A 24,445-nucleotide genomic window follows, 5' to 3' on the forward strand; every position below is an offset into this window, starting at 1 on the left:
AGGACTTGATGAGGTTGCAGAATTTGGGGACTGGAAGAAGTAGAGCAGGTGAGGTGGATGGATGAGGTGGTGGTCAGATAATGAGTTTCTTGAAGATGTCAGAGGTAATGTGGTTTCTGATGATGATGTCAAGAGTATGACCCTGAAAAATGGGTGACTGAGATCAGGTGGATGGAAAGATTATTGTAAGTGAAAGAGTCAGGGTCAGATTTGTCATCTGTGTGGATGTTGAAGTTACTTAGAGTGGGGACAACAGGCAGAGTAGAAAGGAAGAGGGGGATCCAGGTGATAAAATGAATGTGTGTTTCTCCCGTGAAGATACTCCTAGTCTTTGATTAGATTTGGTAGTACTCTAAAGAGTCTTTGACAGGGGTGCCTGGGTAACTCAGTTGGTTGAGCATCCAACTTCGGCTCAGATCATGAGCTTGTGGTTCATGGGTTTGAGTCCTGCATTGGGCTCTGTGTTGACAGCTCGGAGCCTGGAGCCTGCTTCAGATTCTTTGTCTCCCTCTCTCTCTGCCCCTCTCCCACTTGCTCTCTGTCTCTGTCTCTCAAAAATAAATAATACTTAAAAAAAAATTTTTTTAAGTCTTTGTCGAATTGTGTTGTTGTTGTTGTTGTTGTTGTTATTATGAAACTACTTGGCAGCACATCCACAAAACCTCCTCCAGAGTTCTCTTTTTTTAGAGATGGTCTATTGCTGATTTCATATCACTCATTCTTGATATCATTTTTCATATTATTAATTGTGACTTTATCCCCCAGTATTGGGGTTGTCCCCTGAGAGCCCTCCAGTTCCCCTACATTAAAAAAACTGGGGTGCCTGGGTGGCTCAGTCGATTGAGCCTCTGACTTCCTCTCAGGTCATGATCTTGCGGTTTGTAAGTTTGAGCCCTGCATAGGGCTCACTTCCATCAGCGCAGAGCCTGCTTTGGATCCTGTGTCCCCATCATTCTGCCCCTCTCCCCCTTATTCTCTCTCTCTCCCTCTCCCTCTCCCTCTCCCTCTCCCTCTCTCTCTCTTTCAAAAATAAACATAAAAAAAAAAACAATGAGACAGCATAAAAAAAAAAACTTAATACATTCTGAAATCTTCCCTAGGCTAGTTAATAAAACCTGCCACCTGAGTGTATTATGTGTGTGATATGTAGTGTTTATAGTAGGTGTGAATCTCTTTTTATATAAATGAAACATGTTCATCCCTTTTAGACTTTGTGTATATTTATGTGATGTGCTACATTTTAAGGATTTTTTTCTGCCGGCCTGGCATCTGCACAGGCTTCTGCAGACAATTTTATCTCTGTAAGCTTGTATGGAGCATTTGGGCTCCTGCCTGTCTCATCTTTTACAAACATTTTATTAAAACAAAACAAAACAAAGTCTGTGGCCACACTCCGATCTCCTAGAGGCAGAGACCACATTGCTGACTTCAGGGTGGTCCTTGGGAATGATGTTTTGTTTGGGACCAGGAAATATTTTTAAGGGCGTGAAAATACTTGCATTGTGAGCACAAAGTGGAGTCTTGATAATACAGCTTTGCAAAATGTTGATACAAAGTTCTCATGTCCAGAATAGTAGAATGTGAAAGGGTGAAGTCTGTTTTTATTTAAAGTTACCAGGTTTGCGTGAGGTTTGCTTTTTTCCTTCGTCCCCCTTAAATTCTTCAGTCATGCTTTGCTTGCTTGCTTTCAGTACTGCCAAATGAGAGAAGCTTTCAGAATGCTGCAAAAAGCAATAATTTGGATCTTATGGAGAAGCTGTTTGAAAAGAAGGTTAACATTAATGCTGTGAACAATGTGAGTACAAGTCACAGATGTGACAAGTGACTACTCTAAGGGTGGCTTGGATTTATACAGTGCAATTTAAATAATAATAACAATTGAAATGATTGTGGCGGATGAGGTGTGGGCTAGCTCCTTCGGTGGTAATTCCAGAATGTTTAAGCTAAAGGTGGAATCAAGCCGTGGGATAGGTTCTGAGTCTTTTAATATATCTTATCAGAGGGGAAATACACAGAGTCTTTGTGTGCATCTGTGCAAAATCTGTGGGTGGGCAGTAAAGCCAGTTGTCAGGGTTATGGGCCTGGACTTGGTCCTGGATTGTAGCCTCTGTATCACTGGCCTCATACATTCTGGAAAGGCAGAACATCTTTTGCTACACAGTTCATCATTGGTTTTTCTCCAGAGATTCCCTTTGTTGTTCAGTCCTGCAAATTTAAAATCTAAGGGAGAGCATGGCTTTGTATTTTATTGCTTTAGAAGTACAGTGCATTTGCATGTTGGGCACTGGAGCCTTTTCTAAAACCTGGCTCTTAATTGTTCTTCAAGTACTTGGGTTTAGGAGAGAAGTCCACTGCCAGAAATACTGGATTTCCTACTGCTTGGTTTTGTAGAGATTTCCTGACAGCTTTTCAAGGCAAGGTTTATCAAAGTGGGGGCTGTGTTAATTACTTAGGACAATTAGTGCAAGTGGTTCAAGGGGATAGCAGAGGTGGATTTAATGCTAAATGAAGCATAAGCTTTAGGGTCCCTTCTTGTACAGACCCCTTCCAAGGTACTGGGGAGGGCTCTGGCAATGTGTTCTCATGGTTATATGTTTTTTTTTTTTTTAATCTGAAAAAGTAAGAAACTTTAACTGCCATCAATTCAGCTCTCTGACTGGCTTTAAAGAGGGCTCCCTGAAGAGTGTAGAGTTTAGATTCCCCAAAACCTGGATCTGTCCCAGGCAGTGAGATCATAAGAATTGAAGTCATGTATCATACGCAGTGGAAGGATGTTTACCAGTTGTGCATGTGTGTCTGTGAGAGGTATATGTTTGCTTGTATATGGAAATTCATATGTCTGTGTATATACTGTGTGCATGTGTGTGTCTGATGTGTTATGGTTGTATTTCGTATTTATTGTCCATAGACATCCTAGAAAGAGTAGAAAAATAGAGTTTTGCAGCGTAACAATTTTAGGAACCAAACAAAAACAAGAACCAAACAAAAACAAAAACCAAAAAAAAAAAAAAAAAAAAAAAAAAAAGAAAGGAATCAGGAAAGAAGGAAGGGAAGGGAGTGAAAAGAAAAGCAAGGGCCTTTGAAAGTAATATCTACATAAATTGTTGAGTAAGTAAAGCAATAATCATTTTTCCAAGTAGCAGGGAATAGATTCTTTAATGTACTTTCATAATAATTAAAATTTTTTTCACCTAAGACTTTATGATATTTTAAACCATATTTTTATATTAAAGTATTTAGAGAGATTTAATGCTAAATGAAGCATCATTTAGGGCACAACCTAGAGCACCTTAACTTACAGTCAGCATAGCAAATTATCATGACCTCTTGATGAATTGTATTACTTTTTTTTAAGTTTATTTATTTATTTTGAGAGTGAGAGAGTATATACCTGCGCATGTGCACAAGCAGGGGAGACGCAGGGAGAGAATGAGTGAGAGAATCCCAAGCAGACTCCGCACTATCAGCACAGAGTCTGACGCGGGGCTCAGTCTCACCAACTGTGAGATCATGACTTTAGCCAAAACCAAGAGTCGGGGGCGCCTGGGTGGCGCAGTTGGTTAAGCGTCCGACTTCAGCCAGGTCACGATCTCGCGGTCCGTGAGTTCGAGCCCCGTGTCAGGCTCTGGGCTGATGGCTCAGAGCCTGGAGCCTGTTTCCAATTCTCTGTCTCCCTCTCTCTCTGCCCCTCCCTCGTTCATGCTCTGTCTCTCTCTGTCCCAAAAATAAAATAAACGTTGAAAAAAACCAAGAGTCGGACACTTAACCAACTGAGCCACCCAGGTGCCCTGTATTATACTTTCTAATGACATCTCTTTTAGTCCCATTTACAGCAAATTGTTGATATGGTTGTTTGTAGAGTTGCTTAAAATCTGTGACGATAGAGATGAAGAAATACATGTAAGTGGTTTTATTGAATTATCTTGGATGCTGTTTTGGCTTGACATACTAGAACACAGCTCTAGATTGCAGACAATGTCACGATAACTCCTGTTTTGTCAAACTTAATTTATCATCAGCTTAGCTACCAAGGATATCAGATACTTAATTTTTACAATAAATTATTTATTTGAAACAAAGGAGTAAATCCATGCGCAGGCACCTTCTTTGGATGCAAAAACAGTGCCTAGAGTATAGGAAATAAGATCTGTGTTTTACATGCATGCTAAACATCCATTGTCTGAAACACAATCAACTATGAAAATCCCAGGATTGCCTTCTTGGCTTTTCTTTGAAACAAAAGATAGTTATAGCTTTCTTTTTCTGTGTCTGCATCTTTCATTGATTCATTCATTCATTCTCTTCTTTCTTTTATTCTGAAGCAGTTTGTTTCAGTAAAATTTATAGATCAAAAAATTTCAGAAGAAAGAGCATATACGATTGAACACCTAGGAAAATTTTTGTTTTGCATTATCAATATATTCTAACCAGAAAAAAATTACTGTTGTTAATAATTGCATATAGGGAGGGGCGCCTGGGTGGCACAGTCGGTTGAGCATCCGACTTCGGCTCAGGTCATGATCTCATGAATGTGAGTTCAAGCCCTGCATCAGGCTCTGTGCTGGCAGCTCAGAGACTGGAGCCTGCTTCGGATTCTGTGTCTCCCTCTCTCTCTACCCCTCCCCTGCTCATGTTCTGTCTCTCTGTCAAAAATAAATAAACATTAAAAACATTTTTTTAATAATCGAATACAGGGAAAAATACTTTTGCTTTTTAAAAAAAATGTTTATTATTTTTGAGAGTAGGGGAGGGACAGAGAGAGAGGGGGACAGAGGATCTGAGGCAGGCCCTGTGCTGACAGCAGAGAGCCCAATGTGGGTCTCGAACTCACAGACTGTGAGATCATGACCTTAACCAGTGCTCAACCAACTGAGCCACTCAGGCCCCCCACAAGTTTTACTTTTTTATTGAAATCCATTATACTGTTAAAATCAATGATGAGTTATGCAATGCAAATATAAACATAAGATACAAAATTATGGCTGTTTGAAAAACAGGAATCATAAAGAGGACAAATAACAATCAGATGACTGAAAACACAAATTACGTTTCCTCAGATGAACCGCACAGCCCTGCATTTTGCGGTGGGGGCGAATCATTTATCCTCGGTGGATTTCTTGCTTAATCGCAAGGCCAGGGTGGATGTTGCTGATAAGGTAAGTTCATCTTCCTTTGGTAGAATGGATTGGAGCATGACCAGTGTATGGGGAAAATCTGGTCACTTCAGTTATCTTTTCTTCACATACGTCCAGAATATTTCCAAATGCAGTTTTCACTTTGGAAAGATCTCTGTAGAGAATATACACATTGTGTACTCTTTGTATTTGGTAACTAAATTGCTTACCCATTACCTGTAGGACTTAGGTTTTACTTATTTTCCCATATTGACCTTATGGCCAATAATATGCATTTTTAAGAATAAGATAAGTTGACCAGAGTATAATTTGGGATGTAGAAGACAGAAGCTAACTAGCCTCAGAGACTTCAAATCTTGACTGTGCTCTGTGAACTCTGATAAGCAAAGCTTATTAAATAGGTACTATATGCTAGGCATCCGTCTTAGGACTTTGATATTTAGTGCCTCCAACCTTGTGAAAAAGTGTTACTATAATACACAGTTTTCATATGAAGAGCGTAAGACACAGAGAGGTTAAATATCTTGCCCAAAGAATTAACGTCTAAGAAGGTGTAGAGGCAGGATTTGAACTTGGTTTACTTGGTTCCAGAGACCATGATGTTAGCCACAAATCAGCTTAACTATTTGTCTGCCTAGATATCAAAATCCACCCTGAGGATTTCCACCTACTTTTCCCAACTTCACTTAATACTTTACCATGGCACGAGGAAAACCACCTGGGCTGGATATACCCAACATCATGTTTATCATCTCCAGTTGCAGAGAAAGATGATAGCCTTGGTTATTAGAATCCAATGGATCATAATTCTTGGTTCTTAGTTAATCAAATGCTCTGTGGTTCTTCAACTGTTGAGAAGGTTTTCATAGAGCCGTTCTATTTTCTGTGTTGATTGACTCCTTGGAGGGTAGACTCAGCACTTACTTTTATTCTCACAGGGCCTGGGTTTATTATGAGCTTGGTAAATCTTTGGAAGATGAATGAATGAAGTCACATTGTCTTGTTGGTCTTGTTGGCATAGACATGGCCTAGACTTGATAATGATAAAAGTTTCTGTTTGTTTTACCAGTGAGGCACATCCTTCTGTATTTTATTAGTCTGATATTGGTGGGCAAGTTGATTGATATGTAACAGAATCACAGTGAAGAAGTACCTCTTACTAAAAATTGGCGCTGAAAGCACTCCAATTATGTGAGGGTAGTAAGTTAGATTATGGTTATGATACTTGAGGAACGTGTTGTTAGGATCTGGAAATTGTTGATTATTTTATAGTGTTAGTTAGTCTGCAAAAGATGATTTGGTAATAGACCTAATTGCCAAGCGTCTATTCTTATTTTGACATTGAAACCTTGATACAATAAATTTTTATTTTAATTTTTAAATTGACTATGCAATTACTTTCTTTTTTGTGTAAAGTTCTATGAATTTTAACGCATGTATAGATTCATGTAATCACTACCATAATCAAAATACAGAACAGTTGCCTCACCCAGAAAATTTCTCATGCTGCCTTTTTGTAGTCAAACCCTCCCTTACCCTGGCAACCACTGATAATCTTCTCCATCTCTATAATTTTGCCTTTTTGAGAACGTCATATAAATTATATCATGTAGTATATAACATTCTGACACTGGCTTCTTTCACTCAGCAAAATCTTCGATTCATTCATGTTGTATATATCAATAGTTCCTCCTTTTTTATTCTGACTAGTATTCCAGTGTATGGACGTACCACAGTTTATTCATGCATTCATCCATTGAAGGAGTTGTTACCAGTTTTTGACTATTACAAATAAAGCTGCTATTGTTTTCATGAAGATGGCACCAAAGGCAAAGAAGGAAGCTCTTGCCCTTCCCAAAGCTGCAGCCGAAGCAAAGGCTTTGAAAACCAAAAAAAATGTGATGCGGAAAGGCATCCACAGTCACACACAAAAAAGAATTTCCACACATCACCTACCTTCTGACGGCCCAAGACACTGCGTCTCTGAAGGCCCCACAAATATCCTTGAAACACTGCCCCCAGGAGAAACAAGCTTGACCGTTGTGCCATCATCAAGTTCCCCCTGACTGAGTCAGCCATGAAGAAAACAGAAGACAACAACACACTTGTGTTCATTGTGGATTCAAGGCCAACAAGCACCAGATCAAACAGGACGTGAAGAAAGTACGACATTGTCATGGCCGAGATCAACACGCTGATCAGGCCTGTTGGAGAGAAGAGGGCATATGTTCGACTGGCTTCTAACTGATGCTTTGGATGTTGCCAACAAAATTGGAATCATCTAAATTGAGTCCAGCTGGCTGAATCTAAATATAAATGTTTTCACAAACAACAACAACAACAAAATGAATAAAACTGCTATCAACATTCGTGTGCAGGTTTTATGTAGGCAAAAGTATTCATTTATCCATTATAAATCTCTGGGAGTGAGGTTACTGGGTCATATAGTAAGCTGTATACAAGAAGCTGCCAGACTGTTTTATAGTGTCTGTACCTTTCATTCCCACCAGCAGTGTAGCAGAATTCCGTTTGTTCCACAACCTCATCAGCACTTGGCATTTTCTTTTTTTTCCCCTTAATGTTAGAATTCCTTTTTTTATGTTTATTTATTTATATTTGAGAGAGAGAGAGACAGAGCATGCAGGGAAGGGGAAGAGAGAGAGGGAGAGAGAGAATCTCAAGCAGGCTCTGCACTGTCAGCACAGAGCTCACTGCAGGCCTCCAACTAAAGAACCGTGAGATCAAGACCTGAGCCAAAATAGAGTCAGACGCTTAACCGACTGAGCACCCAAGCACCCCTTCTTAATTAGCCTTTCTAATAAATATGTATTGGCATCACATTGTGGTTTTAATGACTAATGATAGTGAGCATCTTTCTTGTGTTATTTACTATTTGTATATTTTCTTTGATTATGTGTCTATTCAAATATTTTGAATATATTTTTTAAATTGGGTTTTTTGCTTTCTTATTGTTCAGTTTTGAGAGTTATTTATATATTCTGGATACAAGTCCTTTGTTTGATATGTGATCTACAAATATTTTCCCACATTTTTTACAGAGCGAAAGTTTTTAATTTTGATGAACTACAGTTTACCTATAATTAAAAAACCACCAAGAATGACTTGCCTAACTTAAGGTCATGAAGATTTTCTCATATTTTTTCTTCTAAAATTTTTATAGCTGTGTGTTTTACATTTAGATCTGTTGTCCATTTTTGGGCACCTAGCTGGTTCAGTTGGTGGAGCATTGGACTCTTGATCTTGGGTTTGTGAGTTCGAGCTCCACACTGGGTGAAGAGATGACTTAGGAATAAAATCTTTAAAAAAATAAAAATTAAAAAACTAAAAACAAAATTGATCTATTGTCCATTTTGAGTTAATTATAAGGTATGAGGAATAGGTCAAGATTCTTGTTTTTTTCTTGCATATGGAGGACCCATTTCCTCATCATTTGACACCAGTGTCACTTCACTTTTCAGTACTTTGGACCTTTCCTGCATATGTACCATCCAGGGCCCATTCTGAGACCTGTGCAGTGGTCTGCCCCATAGTTCACCATTCCAGGCCTTTGGCATGCTGCTTAGGGTCAGGTCCATGTAAGGGTCAGGGTGCGGCCACACACACATCTTTATGGGCTCACTTCCTTGAGCTTCCCCCTCTCTGGAATCATCACCCCCACTTTTCCCAGCTCCAGGGCCCCTCTCCCCCTTTTCTTGGTGTGCTGACTAGAAAGTTGAGGGTGTATGTAGTCTCTCAGCTCTGCTATGTGCTTCCCACAATTAGGTCTACCTCTGCAACTAAGGGAGGAAAACAAGCAACATGAGTCACCACCCTACCTGCTCTTCTGACCACAGTTTCTCGGTCAGTTTTAGGTGCTTTCCCAGTCCCTGCTACTGCTACCTCTTCTACCACAGGGTTCCAGCTTTGGGAAGGAGGCTTGTGTACAGCAGAGCCAGAACAGAAAAAAGAGACAGTATTTCCCCTACTTTCTCTTTCTTGCAGGATCCCCCTTGTGCTCCGTAGACCAGAAAGAGGGTTTTTTTGTTTTTGTTTTTTTTTTGTTTTTTTGTGTTTTTTGGTTTTTTTTTTTTTGAGCTCTTTGTGTCTGTGCCCAGGACACATTTCTGTGACTTGCCCTGCCTTGAGTTCAACCTGGAAGGTATGGAAGGAAAACAAAAACAAAACAAATCAGAAAACCCTCATTGTTTATATTTTGAGTTTTGGTTTACTTCCCCAATCCACTTGCTATTATTTGCTTCCCAGAGTCCTCAAATAGCTGTGCCATGCACTCTTTCTGGAGATTTTGGTCACATTTGGTGAGAGAGACCAGGAGCAGTATACTTACTCCATTCTACCCAGGACCATAACCCCAAATCTTTAATGTACTATAAAAGGGGAAAGAATTGTACAATAAACATTTATGCATCCATTGCCCAGGTTGACAGCATCTTTTCCTTTAAAAAGCATGTCTGAGGATTGCCGTGTTTCCAATATATTAAATACACTGCTGGTTTCTGTCAGAGTATAAGTCACTTGTTCCTGAAATGTTGAAGAGGTATTTTACCAAGTTATTCTCTTTGAGGCTTTTCCAAATGTACATTTGGAAGCTAACATCAGCTTTTTGTAACTTGGCCTTGTGCGAGTGTGTGTGTATGTATTTCTGATGTATCTCTGTAGTCCACCTTGAAAGTTTCACTAAGTTTAATATTTCTGTAACTAAATTATTCACAGTGGCATTAGTACATAACCAATAAAATTCTTTTATAATTCAAGCAGTGCTGTGTTTGGTCAAACCTGGCCGTCTGTTTATTTGAGTGATGACCCCTGAGTTTGGTTTGGCAGCTGTGTCTTCTAAGCTCTAACACCTGTTTGCAAAGAGCCAAAAATCAAACCCCTTCCCCATCAGTATTTATTCATTGCCTGCTGTGGGTAACTCTCAATGCCAACTGCTGGGAATTCAACACCATTTAAGTTCTTATTACTCCTAAGTGTAGTCCTGGGACGGAAACACTTGTATTTCCTGGGAGCTTGAAATGCAGAATCAGACCCACCCCCGACCTCCTGAATCAGAATCTGTGATTTAACAAGATTCCCAGGTAATTGTTTCAGGAAGCATTGGCAAGACATACAGTCCCTGCTTTGAGGGGTGTACAGTCTTTTGACTGTTAACTAACTTGGATTTAAATAAAGTTTAAAAAATTAAAAATTAAAAATAAATAAATACAGGAGGAAAAATAAAAATAAAAGTTTCATTTAAAACCAAAAAAATAGGGGCATCCCAGTGGCTCAGTTGGTTAAGCATCCAACTTCGGCTCAGGTCATGATCTCATGGTTTGTGGGTTTGAGCCCTGCATCCAGCTCTGTGCTGACAGTTCAGAGCCTGCAGCCTGCTTTGGATTCTGTGTCTCCCTCTCTCTGCCCCTCCCCCACTCATGCTCTGTCTCTCTCTCTCTCAAAAATAAATAGATATTAACAATTTTTTTAAAAAAACTAAAAAAATTAAAAATTGGCTGTCTCAGGAAGGTGGAATGGAGGGTGCTGAACTAGGAAAACTGAGATCTGCATTCTAGGCCCCAAGTTAGACAAGTAATATAGAGCAAACGTTATGAGTATGATATGTAAAATCAGAACAAACTGACCTCCAATTCTGGTTCTGGTACTTTCAAGTGCTGTGATCTAGTTAATGCTCACTTTCAGGTTCGTTATCTATAAGTTAATGTGTCTGCTTTTCTGTTTCCTTTTATCCCTGGCAAAAAATCATCTATTACTCTGTTAAAGTGCCTTCTAAAACTAAGTTTCTCATGGAGTGCCTGGGTGGCTCAGTCGGTTGAGCGTCCGACTTCGGCTCAGGTCATGATCTCACAGTTTGTGAGTTCGAGCCCCACATCAGGCTCTGTGCTAACCGCTTGCTCAGAGCCTGGAGCCTGCTTCGGATTCTGTGTCTCCTTCTCTCTCTGCCCCTTCCCCGCTCACGCTTTGTCTCACTCTGTTTCTCAAAAATAAATCAATGTAAAAAAAAAAATTTAAAAAAAATAAAAGTAAGTCTTCTCACACATCTTACTTGGATCTTGTAATCAACTGTGTTTGTAACCTAGGAAACCAGGTTGCTAGATGTGTACAATATGAGTAAATAAACAAGGAATGAGGGTCTGCGGGGGCACCTCCATTTGTAAAGAGTGTAAGCCTTTTGGCGTTTATTTTGGCTGCCCCAGAAATTACGTTAATGTCTTCTCTTCTTCTCAGGAAAGTACAGGTGTGGAGAAATGAAAAAGGAAGTCCCATATTATTGAAGTGTAACTCTAAATTAGTGGTTCTCAACTTGGAGGGGGGGCGTTGTCCTGTTCCCAGGAAATACTTGGAGATGTTTGGAGATACTTTTAATTGCCGTGGCTGAGGGGAGATATTGGCATTTAATGGGTAGAAGCCAGAGATAACTGCAAAACATCCTATAATCTCAGACGGCCCTCCACAACAAAAAATCACCTGGCCAAAATGTCATAGTGCCACTGTTGATAAGCCTTGTTTTAAATGTACGTACTTTATAAAATTTACATTTCAGCTGTCACACTACGCGGTGAGTTAGTCTATTTAAATATTTGTAATTCCAGTATGAAAAAAATGCTTACCAATTTCTGCACTCTTTTTCCCAAGGAACAGTGATGTACAATAACTAGTTGAGGTTCTTCAAAAAATGTGCCCTGAATACAATTCCACTCCTCAGTTACCTTTCTCTACACATGAATGGTCTATATTCATTAATACTAAATCCATTTTCTACATGACCAAAAAAGAGGTCAGAAATATTTTTTATAGAAGATGAATCACATTTTGATAGGAGCTCTTTTTTTCCTAAGAGGTCATGCTTAATTTCAAAGCAGGCAACACTCAGAGATTTCAAGCACTAATCATAAAATCCAAGAGTCAGGAATTCAAACTGCCAACAACAGGAACTTCTGAAGCCATAAATTCCAAGTGGAGTCATCATTCCTCACAGGCAAAGAATCACTACTCACAGATGTAAATTTCCCCATAGAAAAGTTCATAATACTATGTCTTATGACACGAAACTGACATGCCTAGGGCAGTTTGTGAGCATGTGTCACGGATTACACTCACAGTTGCACAGAATGCTCTGTAAAGTGTAAAAGGCCCAGAGTCAGTGACAATCTGGCCTTAGCACCAGTCTGGTCGTAAGCAAGAAGGTCAATAACTTCCCCTGGGGAATATTTGCACAGGAAGAGCTTCCCAATGATAAGCTCGGAGAGCTGATGCCTATCATTATCCCCAAAGTACCACCTCCACCTGGGATTCTTTGTTTACATCTAGATCCTCCATTCATCGAGTGTGCCTGTTCCCAAGATTCGGGGATGCCACCCACTTCGAACCTGGAGCTCTTAGCATCGGGGCCATGCATCTTATCCTTAGGTTACAATTGTGTTTTTTAAATTCCACATGTGAGTGAAACCATAGGCTATTTCTCTTTTTCTTACTTATTTTGCTTAGCATAATAGATTCTAGTTCCATCCACTTTGTTGCACATGGCAAGATTTCATTCTTTTTGCTTGCTGTGTAATATTCCGTGTGTGTGTGTGTGTGTGTGTGTGTGTGTGTGTGCGTGTGCGTGTGTGCGCGCGCGCATGTGTCTATAGATATACATGCGTGGTGTGTATTTATATACACATTCACACACACAGACACGCACAGAGACCACATCTTCCTCATACATTCATCAGTTGATGGACATTTGGGCTCTTTCCATAATTTGGATATTGTTGATAGTGCTGTTATAAACATTGGGATGTGTGTGCCCTTTGAATCAGCATTTTTGTATCCTTTGGATAAATACCTAGTAGTACAATTGTTGGGTCATAGGGTAGCTCTATTTTTAATTTTTTGAGGAAACTTCATACTGTTTTCCAGAGCGGCTGTACCAGTTTAATTTGCACCAGCAGTGAAAAGTGTTCCTCTTTTTTCCACATCCTCGCCAACATCTGTTGTTTCTGAGTTAATTTTAGCATTCTGAGAGGTATGAGGTGGTATCTCACTGTGGTTTGATTTATATTTCCCTGATGATGAGGGATGTTGAGCATCTTTTCATGTGTCTCTTAGCCATCTGGATGTCTTCTTTGGAAAAATGTCTGTTCATGCCTTTTGCCGATTTCTTACTGGATTATTTGGTTTTCGGGTGTTGAGTTTGATAAGTTCTTTATAGATTTTGGATACTAACCCTTTATCCGACTGAAATAGCCAATGTTAACTGTCAGCTATTTCCTTTCACACTTTTCTCCTACGCATTGAGTATATGAGTCTAACTGCCTATAGCATCCCTAAAGGTTCCTGATAAAGTCTCTGATAGTCTGTTTAATGCACATATGCACCTATATTATTTTATATGGAGAAAATATTTCAAATAAGGTATATATATTGGGATTCTTTTTATAACTTCAGTCTTCTCTGTTTTTTTCTTTTTTGTGTACATACTCCTTCTCCAGTGACTACATTTAACAATGCAGAGTATGTGTGTTTATATCTGTACTTTTCCTCATACTCATAACCATATCCATCTAGGTATTGAGCATCTATCTACCTATGTACCCACCTTTTAAAAATGTTTATTTATTTATTTTTGAGAGAAAGAGGAGGGAGGGAAGGAGAGAGAGAGAGAGAGAGAGAGAGAGAGAGAGAGAGAGAGAATACCAAGCAGGCTCCACACTGTCAACACAGAGCCCAATGTGGGGCTCACTCTCATGAACCTGAGATCATGACCTGAGCTAAAATTGAGAGTCAAATGCTTAACCCACTCAGCCACCCCGGTGCCCCTCCAACTCATTATTTTTTATGGCTGCCTGATGTGGTGTCACGGTTCCCTAATGTGTTCAGCATTCCTATTATTAATGGACATTTACCTTTGCTCTCATTTTTAAGGGTTACAGTTAATATCCTTGTTTATATAACATTAGGTCCTAAAACTCATTTTCAAGGGATAGATTCCCAGTAGTAGAATTGCTTGTTGAATTTAAAATTTCGGTAGATGTTGCCGAATTGCTGAAACCAAAGTGGTTCATTTCCACTAATACCTTAAGAGAACACCTTTTTGGGGGTACACTTTTTCAATTGGTTTAATTGCCTTCTTCTTGTTGATTTGTAAGAGGCTTCATGTATTAGAGAAAGTAACCACTTATGTTTATTACAATACATTTTGAAAAATCTATTTATTGACTTCGTCAGTCTTTCCTTTTGTAACTTGTAGATCAAGACACTGTGTCTTACAGTCTAGATTTTCTTCTAATATATGTACTTTTTGTGTGCTTTTTTACATGTATGATACAGGATTTGATTTTATTTTCTTCCCTATGGAGAACCACTTGTCCTTGCACCATTTAAAATGTATTCCTCTCCCCCATAGAATTGAAATACTACATTTACTGAATATTAAATTTCCTCCCTATTTCTTCATTTTCAACATTTCAGTATTAACTTGGTCTTTGTTGACTGAAATAATGTGTTGTGGCTCATCCAAGTGATACTTCTCTTTTCTCTTCTTGGGGAAGCACGGCTTGACAGTAATTCACCTTGCAGCCTGGTCTGGAAGTCTTGAGATCATGCTCATGCTGGTTAGAGCTGGAGCAGACCAGAGAGCCAAGAATCAGGTGGGATGTGGGTCACTCCTGAAAATAGTCCTCACTGTACCAATGTGTGTTGGGGAAGTCTTAAGATTGTTGTGTAATTATGTCCCTTACCTTGGCTCTCTTCAGGATGGAATGAATGCCCTCCACTTTGCAGCTCAGAACAATAACGTACGCATTGTGGAGTACCTCATTCAAGATCTGCACTTGAAGGACCTGAACCAGCCCGATGAGGTATGTTTGCTCTGGTAGGATAGGTCCCGTGTACACGTCCACCTACCTTCCTCTTTCTTCCTACTCCTCCTAGAGCTGCCAAAGCAGCCAGCACAGACAGACCTGGCCCTGTACCCAGCTCCTCTATCACTCTGGCAGACGGCAGAACAGATGAGAAGTGTTGGTGTTGGTGGTGACCCTGGCATCTGCACGTGGGGAGGATGAGGAGTATTGAGGAAGCCGCTAAGTTCTTTTTTCCCCCTTTACTCTCTAATCCTGGTTGGGTAGACAGTATTCACCCTATTTTGTATTTAGAATGTATGCTTTCATTTTACTACATTATGCTTGGCCTTTTTGGAGTGTATTTGGCCCAAGTGTATGTAGTAATGAGCCATGGAATATAATGCAATTTTACTGTACTTGTCTACATTCCTTTTCTTTTCATGTGTAGATATATAATAATAACAGCTACCACCTGTTGAGTATTTATTGGTGTGCTAGGTACAAAGGAAAGCTATTTACTTACATTATTTCATTGAGAAGTTGAGGGCCTGGTGTATATGGTTTAACAAATCTTTGCTAAATGAATGGATTCTCCTGTTAATTCCCATAATAATCCTATACAGCAGGATTTTGCTTATTTTTAATTTTTTTAATGTTTATTTATTTTTGAGAGAGAATGCAAATGGGGGAGGGGCAGAGAGAGAGGGAGACACAGAATCTGAAGCAGGCTCCAGCCTCCGTGCTGTCAGCACAGAACTTGACATGGGGCTCAAACTCACAAACTGTGAGATGATGACCTGAGCTGAAGTCGGACACTTAACTGGCTGAGCTGCCCAGGTGCCCTGGATTTTGCTTGTTTTTTTTTTTAATGTTTGTTTATTTTTGCAGGAGACAGAGACAGAGCTGGGGGGCGGGGGGTGGGACAGAGAGAGGGAGACACAGAATCTGAAACTGGCTCAAGACTCTGAGCTGTCAGCACAAAGCTGTATGTGGGGCTTGAACTCACAAACTCTGAGATCATGACCTGAGCCAAAGTCAGATGCTTAACCAACTGAGCGAGCCAGGTGCCGCGAATTTTGCTTATTTTTAAAGGTGATGAATTTGAGGCTCAGAAAGGCTGAGTACCTCATCCAAATCCCAGAGTTGGACAGTGAGAGCCAGAATTTTAATTCAGGTCTTGCTGACCTCAGTCACCATGCTGTCCTGTCTCTCTTCTCAGATGACTGTGGACATTCCTCCTGTGTCATGAACTGTCTTTTCCCTGGAATATCTTCTTCTAGGCCTTTTTCATACAGGAGTATACCCTGTGAGATTGAAGTTTTGATTTCAAATGGGACCTCTTTTTCACTGTGCCTACAATAGTCTCCATAAAAGTCTCTCCATAAATTAATCAGTAATACCTCATTTCACCTCTTGTAAAAAAACGTTCACATTCTTGTCTGACTCCAGTCTTAAAAACAACAACAACAACGGTAATTTGTTCAAATGAAGTCTATAAGTTCCTTTTACTTCCTCTGAGTATGACTGAGCATCTGTGCATTTACAGCTTGGAGGCAGACAGACATGGGCTGTGGTCTGAGCATGTATTAGTTATACGTTTTTTGTTTTTTTTTTTAACGTTTATTTATTTTTGAGACAGAGACAGAGCATGAACGGGGGAGGGGCAGAGAGAGAGGGAGACACAGAATCGGAAACAGGCTCCAGGCTCTGAGCCATCAGCCCAGAGCCCGACGCGGGGCTCGAACTCACGGACCGCGAGATCGTGACCTGGCTGAAGTCGGACGCTCAACCGACTGCGCCACCCAGGCGCCCCAGTTATACGGTTTTAAGCAAGTTCTCTGACTGCTGAAAGCCTCGGTATCTACAAGGGATAATTGGGGAGGCAATACCTCTATGGTTTGATATAGAGTATTGACATTTCCTCAATTTTATGTAAAAAATGCCTATGCCATTGAACTTCACTGTAAGCCATTCTACCACCCTTTTCTAATCAGATACCACCCCTAAGCCATTCTTATGTAGCAGTATTGGAACAGCCACTGTTGAGATGTTTAAATGAGTTAATGACTATAAAACACTTAACAAAGAGTCTGGTACCTGGTAAGTGCTCACTAAATGTAGTTGTTATAACAGTAATCATAGGGCAAAATGCATTGTCTGATTTCCTCAAAATCAGATAGATAGATAGCATCTAGTGTCACAGTGCGGACATTAGATCATTCTGGTTTGATTGATGCTAGGTAGGGATGTGACCTGTGAATGAATTCCACTCAATTCCATTCAGCAGATATTTGGTATCTATGAGACACATGACGGTCTTCCTTTTCAGTGGGCTCCAGCTGCTTTGACAGGAGACAGCTGTGTATGGGAGGATCAATAGGCTGAAGGGACTCAAAGACCAAAGCAGGTTTGTGGGGAGCCTTCACATCTGGAACTTCTGCTGGCCAGCAGCCCTCTTGCCCACCGTCTCTGTAGCTGGCTCTGGGGTTGTCCTGTCCCACCCCTCTTCCTCCTCCTCTGTCTGGTGGGAAAAAGACTGGGGAGCCCTGGCAGTAGACTGTGCAGAACCACATGTCCAACTGAGAGATCTTTTTAAAAAATTTTTTAAATGTTTATTTATTTTTGAGAGAGAGAAAGAGCGTGAGTGGGGATGGGGTAGAGAGAGAGGGAGAGAGGGAGACAGAATCCATATCAGGCTCCAGGCTCTAAGCTGTCAGCACAGAACCCACGAGCTGCAAGATCATGACCTGAGCTGAAGTCTGACACTCAATTGACTGAGCCATCTAGGTGCCCCCCCCCCCCCACTGAGAGATCTTAAAATTAAGATGGATTCAGAGACATATGAGGAATGAACAAATAAATACTCCACTGGCTCATTTGGGAGAAAGGAATCTCTGAATCCAATTTTAGTTTTAAAGAAACCTAAGTGGATCAATGCAAAAGACAAAGTCTACTCTTTTTCTGAGATCTGTGAGTGGGGTTCAAGGATGTTGGCAAAATCCAGTATGAACTGGGATCAGGAGCTCAGGATCTATTAATTCATGTTTGGATTTTCCATCTGTGTTTACTTAAAAGTATTGTGGAACTCATTGAATGCATTTGATAGAAAAAACTGCTTCACCCTCATAGCTGGCCCTCTTGCTTACTTTCTTATCGGCAGAATGTGATTGAGAGCCTATTTACCTGACCAGTATTAGTAAGATTGTTTTCTCTAGCCCAGAGGGAACTCCAAAAGCTAACAAGGAAAGCCTTATAGGGAGGCGGTCTTTATTAATAAAAGGGATGTCGCTAGGCCCAGGAAAGTGTGGGTGGGGATGGGAGAGATGGAAGACATGGAAAATACTTTAAGGTTTCTTTCAGGTCCATAGCTTGGGAAATCATGTGTCCTCTCCAGGGGAGAGAGAGTAGAGCAGCCGGGAGAAGTTTTGGGTGAAGTAGTGTAGATGTTCTGAATCTACGTGTAAACTTCCATCTAGTGGTCACAAATAAGCACTCAAAATGTTTGGAGTGGAGCAGGGACACAGAAAGGAATGGCTTTAGAGTATATGCATAGTTGTTGAATCTAAGAGTTTGGTGGTACAATGTAAGGTTGGTTTCAGCTGCATACTTAATGGGAACTTCCATTGGTTCAAATGAATATAGGAAGTCTTCAGAGGTCAAAATGCAAAGAAGCGTCCCATTTTGGAGTGTTGGGAATAATGAGCATGAGAGGATTTGAAAGGATAGATTTTCTTGTATGGACCTGAGGCCAATATCTAAGGGTTCCAGTGTGCAAGGGGAGAGCTCACCCTACCCACCCTAGGTCCATGACTGCATATTTAACACACTGCTCCTTCAGTAGTTTTTACTTCATGGCAACTTATTTTTCCCTCTCCAATCTCTAGTTATTAAGGAATCTCCTGGTGTTTTCCTTATGTTGGGGTTCTGTTGTGAGGGTCCCAGGATAAGGAGAGTTGCCATGGGGTGTAGACTTACATGCAAGGCACTGGAGGACTTTGTGCTGGGTCCTCCCTGGCCTCCTCTCAGAGGCTCTCCAGGGCACCACCTCCGGGATCTCTATGGGCAAGAAGAGTCAGTTTGGACTTCAGGTGCCTATTGAATGGCTGTTTATGAAATCTTTGTTTAATTTGGTAACTTGTCAAATTTGATAATCCTGGTAGTAAACTTCAAAATGAAAAATAATTTCAAAAACATTTTTAATGTTTATTTATTTGTTGAGAAAGAGAGAGACAGAGCATGAGAAGGTGGGGATGGGGGTTGGAGAGAGAGAGGGAGCCATGAAATCCAAAGCAGGCTCCAGGCTCTGAGCTGTTAGTGCAGAGCCTGACGCGGGGCTTGAACTCATGGACCATGAGATCATGACCTGAGCCCAAGTCGGAAGCTTAACTGACAGCCACCCAGGTGCCCCCAAAATAATCTCAAATTAACAATTTTAACCCCTTAGATTTGTTCACATGCAAACAATTTAAATGCATTGAATTAAAACATGTTAGGTTAAATATACATTGTGTTAATAAAGGAAAAAGGAATTCTAGCCCCTTCTTATGCTCATTAATTAAGGAAGGCAATCAGCATCCTGAGCTGGGAGGCATTGTGATTTGTCTTCAGCTTGGGGCTCTGACACCACTATTCCATTGCCCTGACTGAAAAATCTCCCTGCCTTGCAAGTGGGCAGGAGTCCTGTGAGGCTGCACTGCATAGAGGTCGACTTGAACATCATTTTAAAAGGATTGGATGGGTAAAAAATGAAATGAGACATGGTAAGAAACAGTATTTAAACAGGAAAAAGACAAGTATTTTTAAAGTTCTTATTTTTCCTAATAACATGTACTAAGATGAGAGAAAAGATTTATATCTCATTTTACTGTCACTTCGTCCTTATTTATGCTGCCTTTTGATACATTTCTAAAATATAGATTACTTTAAATGCCCTTATTTTGTGTAATTTCACGTTCACATTTTTTCCCCCTTGATAATCACATTTTTAAAGGGCATCCAAAGTTGAAAGTAATAGCTGTTTTCTTGGTGAGGAAAAATGTTTCAACTCTGATAACCTCCCATTTCTTCCCAGACTAGGCTTTCTTTGTGGGTGGGTCCTCTGTCACTTTGTTTGGCCATGCAGAAATGCAAGCCTTTGTATTAGCCAAGGGTAAGAGTAAGGCCTTTTTAAAGTTCAACTGACCCCTGGTACTTCTAGTAGTATTCGTTCCCATACTACTAAATATGTATCTGTGAGACTTCTTTCTGCGATGAGTGATAAAAATCCAGTTTAATCTAGATTAAGCAATTTATTTATTTATTCCTAACTAAAAAGTTGGAGGGTGTATCTGAATGGCTTCAGACACGGCTGGATCCAGGTCCCCCCCCCCCTTTTTTTTTCTCCCTCTCCAACTCTCGATTGTCTCTGTTGGCATTATTGGTACTCTCCACAAGGTGGGAAAGATGGCTGCTAGCAGTTTCAAGATATTCTTGGGGATATTCTTATGGATTTTTATTCATAAGAAAGAAAATTTCTCTCATTAAATGATCATATATAGGGTGCCTGGACGGCTCAGTCATTTAAGCATCCTACTCTTGATTTCAGCTCAAGTTATGATCTCACAGTTCGTGAGTTCAAGGCCCATGTCAAGCTCAGTGCTGACAGCACAAAGCCTGCTTGGAATTCTCTCATTCCCTCTCTCTCTTTGCCCCTCTCCTGCTTGTGCATGCATGTGTACATACTCTCTCAAAATAAATAAACTTTAGGAAAAAAATAAATGTGCATATATAAATCTGAGAAACAACTCTCTTCAGCCCTGCTTGAACCATCTGCCTAATCCTGGACCAACCACTGTGACCAGCGTGGGTTAAAGTGATCACTTCATGTGGCGGGTGAAACCTGGCAGTTGACAGCACTAAATGGATAAATGGTGTCTGTATAAGTGGGGAAGTTCTCAAAAGGAAAATGAGAAGAAATTGAATCGGTTATCAAAAATCTCCCAACAAATAAGAGTCCAGGACCAGATGGCTTCCCAGGGGAGTTCTACCAGACGTTTAAAGCAGAGATAACACCTATCCTTCTCAAGCTATTCCAAGAAATAGAAAGGGAAGGAAAACTTCCAGACTCATTCTATGAAGCCAGTATTACTTTGATTCCTAAACCAGACAGAGACCCAGTAAAAAAAGAGAACTACAGGCCAATATCCCTGATGAATATGGATGCAAAAATTCTCAATAAGATACTAGCAAATCGAATTCAACGGCATATAAAAAGAATTATTCACCATGATCAAGTGGGATTCATTCCTGGGATGCAGGGCTGGTTCAACATTCGCAAATCAATCAACGTGATACATCACATTAACAAAAAAAGAGAGAAGAACCATATGATCCTGTCAATCGATGCAGAAAAGGCCTTCGACAAAATCCAGCACCCTTTCTTAATAAAAACCCTTGAGAAAGTCGGGATAGAAGGAACATACTTAAAGATCATAAAAGCCATTTATGAAAAGCCCACAGCTAACATCATCCTCAACGGGGAAAAACTGAAAGCTTTTTCCCTGAGATCAGGAACACGACAAGGATGCCCACTCTCACCGCTGCTGTTTAACATAGTGCTGGAAGTTGTAGCATCAGCAATCAGACAACAAAAGGAAATCAAAGGCATCAAAATTGGCAAAGATGAAGTCAAGCTTTCGCTTTTTGCAGATGACATGATATTATACATGGAAAATCCGATAGACTCCACCAAAAGTCTGCTAGAACTGATACAGGAATTCAGCAAAGTTGCAGGATACAAAATCAATGTACAGAAATCAGTTGCATTCTTATACACTAACAATGAAGCAACAGAAAGACAAATAAAGAAACTGATCCCATTCACAATTGCACCAAGAAGCATAAAATACCTAGGAATAAATCTAACCAAAGATGTAAAGGATCTGTATGCTGAAAACTATAGAAAGCTTCTGAAGGAAATTGAAGAAGATTTAAAGAAATGGAAAGACATTCCCTGCTCATGGATTGGAAAAATAAATATTGTCAAAATGTCAATACTACCCAAAGCTATCTACACATTCAATGCAATCCCAATCAAAATTGCACCAGCATTCTTCTCGAAACTAGAACAAGCCATCCTAAAATTCATATGGAACCACAAAAGGCCCCGAATAGCCAAAGGAATTTTGAAGAAGAAGACCAAAGCAGGAGGCATCACAATCCCAGACTTTAGCCTCTACTACAAAGCTGTCATCATCAAGACAGCATGGTATTGGCACCAAAACAGACACATAGACCAATGGAATAGAATAGAAACCCCAGAACTAGACCCACAAACGTATGGCCAACTCATCTTTGACAAAGCAGGAAAGAACATCCAATGGAAAAAAGACAGCCTCTTTAACAAATGGTGCTGGGAGAACTGGACAGCAACATGCAGAAGGTTGAAACTAGACCACTTTCTCACACCATTCACAAAAATAAACTCAAAATGGATAAAGGACCTAAATGTGAGACAGGAAACCATCAAAACCTTAGAGGAGAAAGCAGGAAAAGACCTCTCTGACCTCAGCCGTAGCAATCTCTTACTCGACACATCCCCAAAGGCAAGGGAATTAAAAGCAAAAGTGAATCACTGGGACCTTATGAAGATAAAAAGCTTCTGCACAGCAAAGGAAACAACCAACAAAACTAAAAGGCAACCAACGGAATGGGAAAAGATATTTGCAAATGACATATCGGACAAAGGGCTAGTATCCAAAATCTATAAAGAGCTCACCAAACTCCACACCCGAAAAACAAATAACCCAGTGAAGAAATGGGCAGAAAACATGAATAGACACTTCTCTAAAGAAGACATCCGGATGGCCAACAGACACATGAAAAGATGTTCAGCGTCGCTCCTTATCAGGGAAATACAAATCAAAACCACACTCAGGTATCACCTCACGCCAGTCAGAGTGGCCAAAATGAACAAATCAGGAGACTATAGATGCTGGAGAGAATGTGGAGAAACGGGAACCCTCTTGCACTGTTGGTGGGAATGCAAATTGGTGCAGCCGCTCTGGAAAGCAGTGTGGAGGTTCCTCAGAAAATTAAAAATAGACCTACCCTATGACCCAGCAATAGCACTGCTAGGAATTTATCCAAGGGATACAGGAGCACTGATGCATAGGGCCACTTGTACCCCAATGTTCATAGCAGCACTCTCAACAATAGCCAAATTATGGAAAGAGCCTAAATGTCCATCAACTGATGAATGGATAAAGAAATTGTGGTTTATATACACAATGGAATATTACATGGCAATGAGAAAAAATGAAATATGGCCTTTTGTAGCAACGTGGATGGAACTGGAGAGTGTGATGCTAAGTGAAATAAGCCATACAGAGAAAGACAGATACCATATGGTCTCACTCTTATGTGGATCCTGAGAAACTTAACAGGAACCCATGGGGGAGGGGAAGGAAAAAAAAAAAAAAAAGAGGTTAGAAAGGGAGAGAGCCAAAGCATAAGAGACTGTTAAAAACTGAGAACAAACTGAGGGTTGATGGGGGGTGGGAGGGAGGAGAGGGTGGGTGATGGGTACTGAGGAGGGCACCTTTTGGGATGAGCACTGGGTGTTGTATGGAAACCAATTTGTCAATAAATTTCAGAAAAAATAAATAAATAAATAAATAAATAAAATTCCCTTTTTACAAAGAAACAAAAAAAAAAAAAAAAAAAAAAAAAAAAAAAAAAAGGAAAATGAACCTGCTGTTACTAGAAGAAACATAGACATAAAAGCAGTAAATGTCTACTCTGGGACACAACACCCTCAGGTATCATTTATGGTTTCTGTGGGTAAAGGGCTAATAAGACCCCTTTTGCTTCTGCCTGAGAATTTAAATTTTTTTTAACGTTTATTTATTTTTGAGACAGAGAGAGACAGAGCATGAATGGGGGAGGGTCAGAGAGAGGGAGACACAGAATCTGAAACAGGCTCCAGGCTCTGAGCGGTCAGCACAGAGCCCGAAGCGGGGCTCGAACTCACAGAGTGCGAGATCATGACCTGAGCCGAAGTCAGCCACTTAACCGACTGAGCCACCCAGGCGCCCCTTCTGCCTTAGAATTTAAACGTTAGTTAACTTTCCAGCTCTGTGTTACTGCAAACAAGATTAGCGTTGTTTATGATAAAAATGACCCCTAATTGGCAAATTGCATCTGGACTTGGAGGAACTACAGATGCACTATCATCACCGGGGGGAAGCCATATTTTGGGTTTGGGCTTCCCTGACTGTAATGACTTATAACTAATGGAGCACATCCCTTGTGGGGATCTGGAAGCTATGCTTGGGGTATTTATTCCTGTGGGGCACCATCCTTCTAGACAGGGTGGCTCCATTGCCTGTCCACTATAGATTTGTCACCTTGCAACTGAGCTATCACCTGGGGGGCCAAAGGCAGCAGCTCCTGGACAACTCTGTAGGGACATGGTATGAAGAGGAACTG

At 40.4% G+C, this 24,445-nt stretch overlaps 1 protein-coding gene across 4 annotated transcripts in view; it reads left to right on the forward strand.

Annotated features, from left to right (window-relative positions):
- ANKDD1B (ankyrin repeat and death domain containing 1B) overlaps window positions 1–24,445 on the forward strand; it is a 67,984-nt gene that overhangs the window by 9,599 nt on the left and 33,940 nt on the right. For 3 of the 4 annotated variants that reach the window (XM_047872223.1, XM_047872207.1, XM_047872233.1), the window contains exons 2-5: window positions 1,692–1,795; window positions 5,058–5,156; window positions 14,687–14,785; window positions 14,891–14,995. In XM_047872223.1, coding sequence (XP_047728179.1) covers window positions 1,692–1,795; window positions 5,058–5,156; window positions 14,687–14,785; window positions 14,891–14,995 — 407 coding nt within the window. The remainder of the gene's footprint in view (window positions 1–1,691; window positions 1,796–5,057; window positions 5,157–14,686; window positions 14,786–14,890; window positions 14,996–24,445) is intronic. The other variant, XM_047872214.1, reaches the window with a different exon arrangement.

Source organism: Prionailurus viverrinus, chromosome A1 (genome assembly GCF_022837055.1).
Source record: "Prionailurus viverrinus isolate Anna chromosome A1, UM_Priviv_1.0, whole genome shotgun sequence".
In the NCBI taxonomy this organism is placed as follows: Eukaryota; Metazoa; Chordata; class Mammalia; order Carnivora; family Felidae; genus Prionailurus; species Prionailurus viverrinus.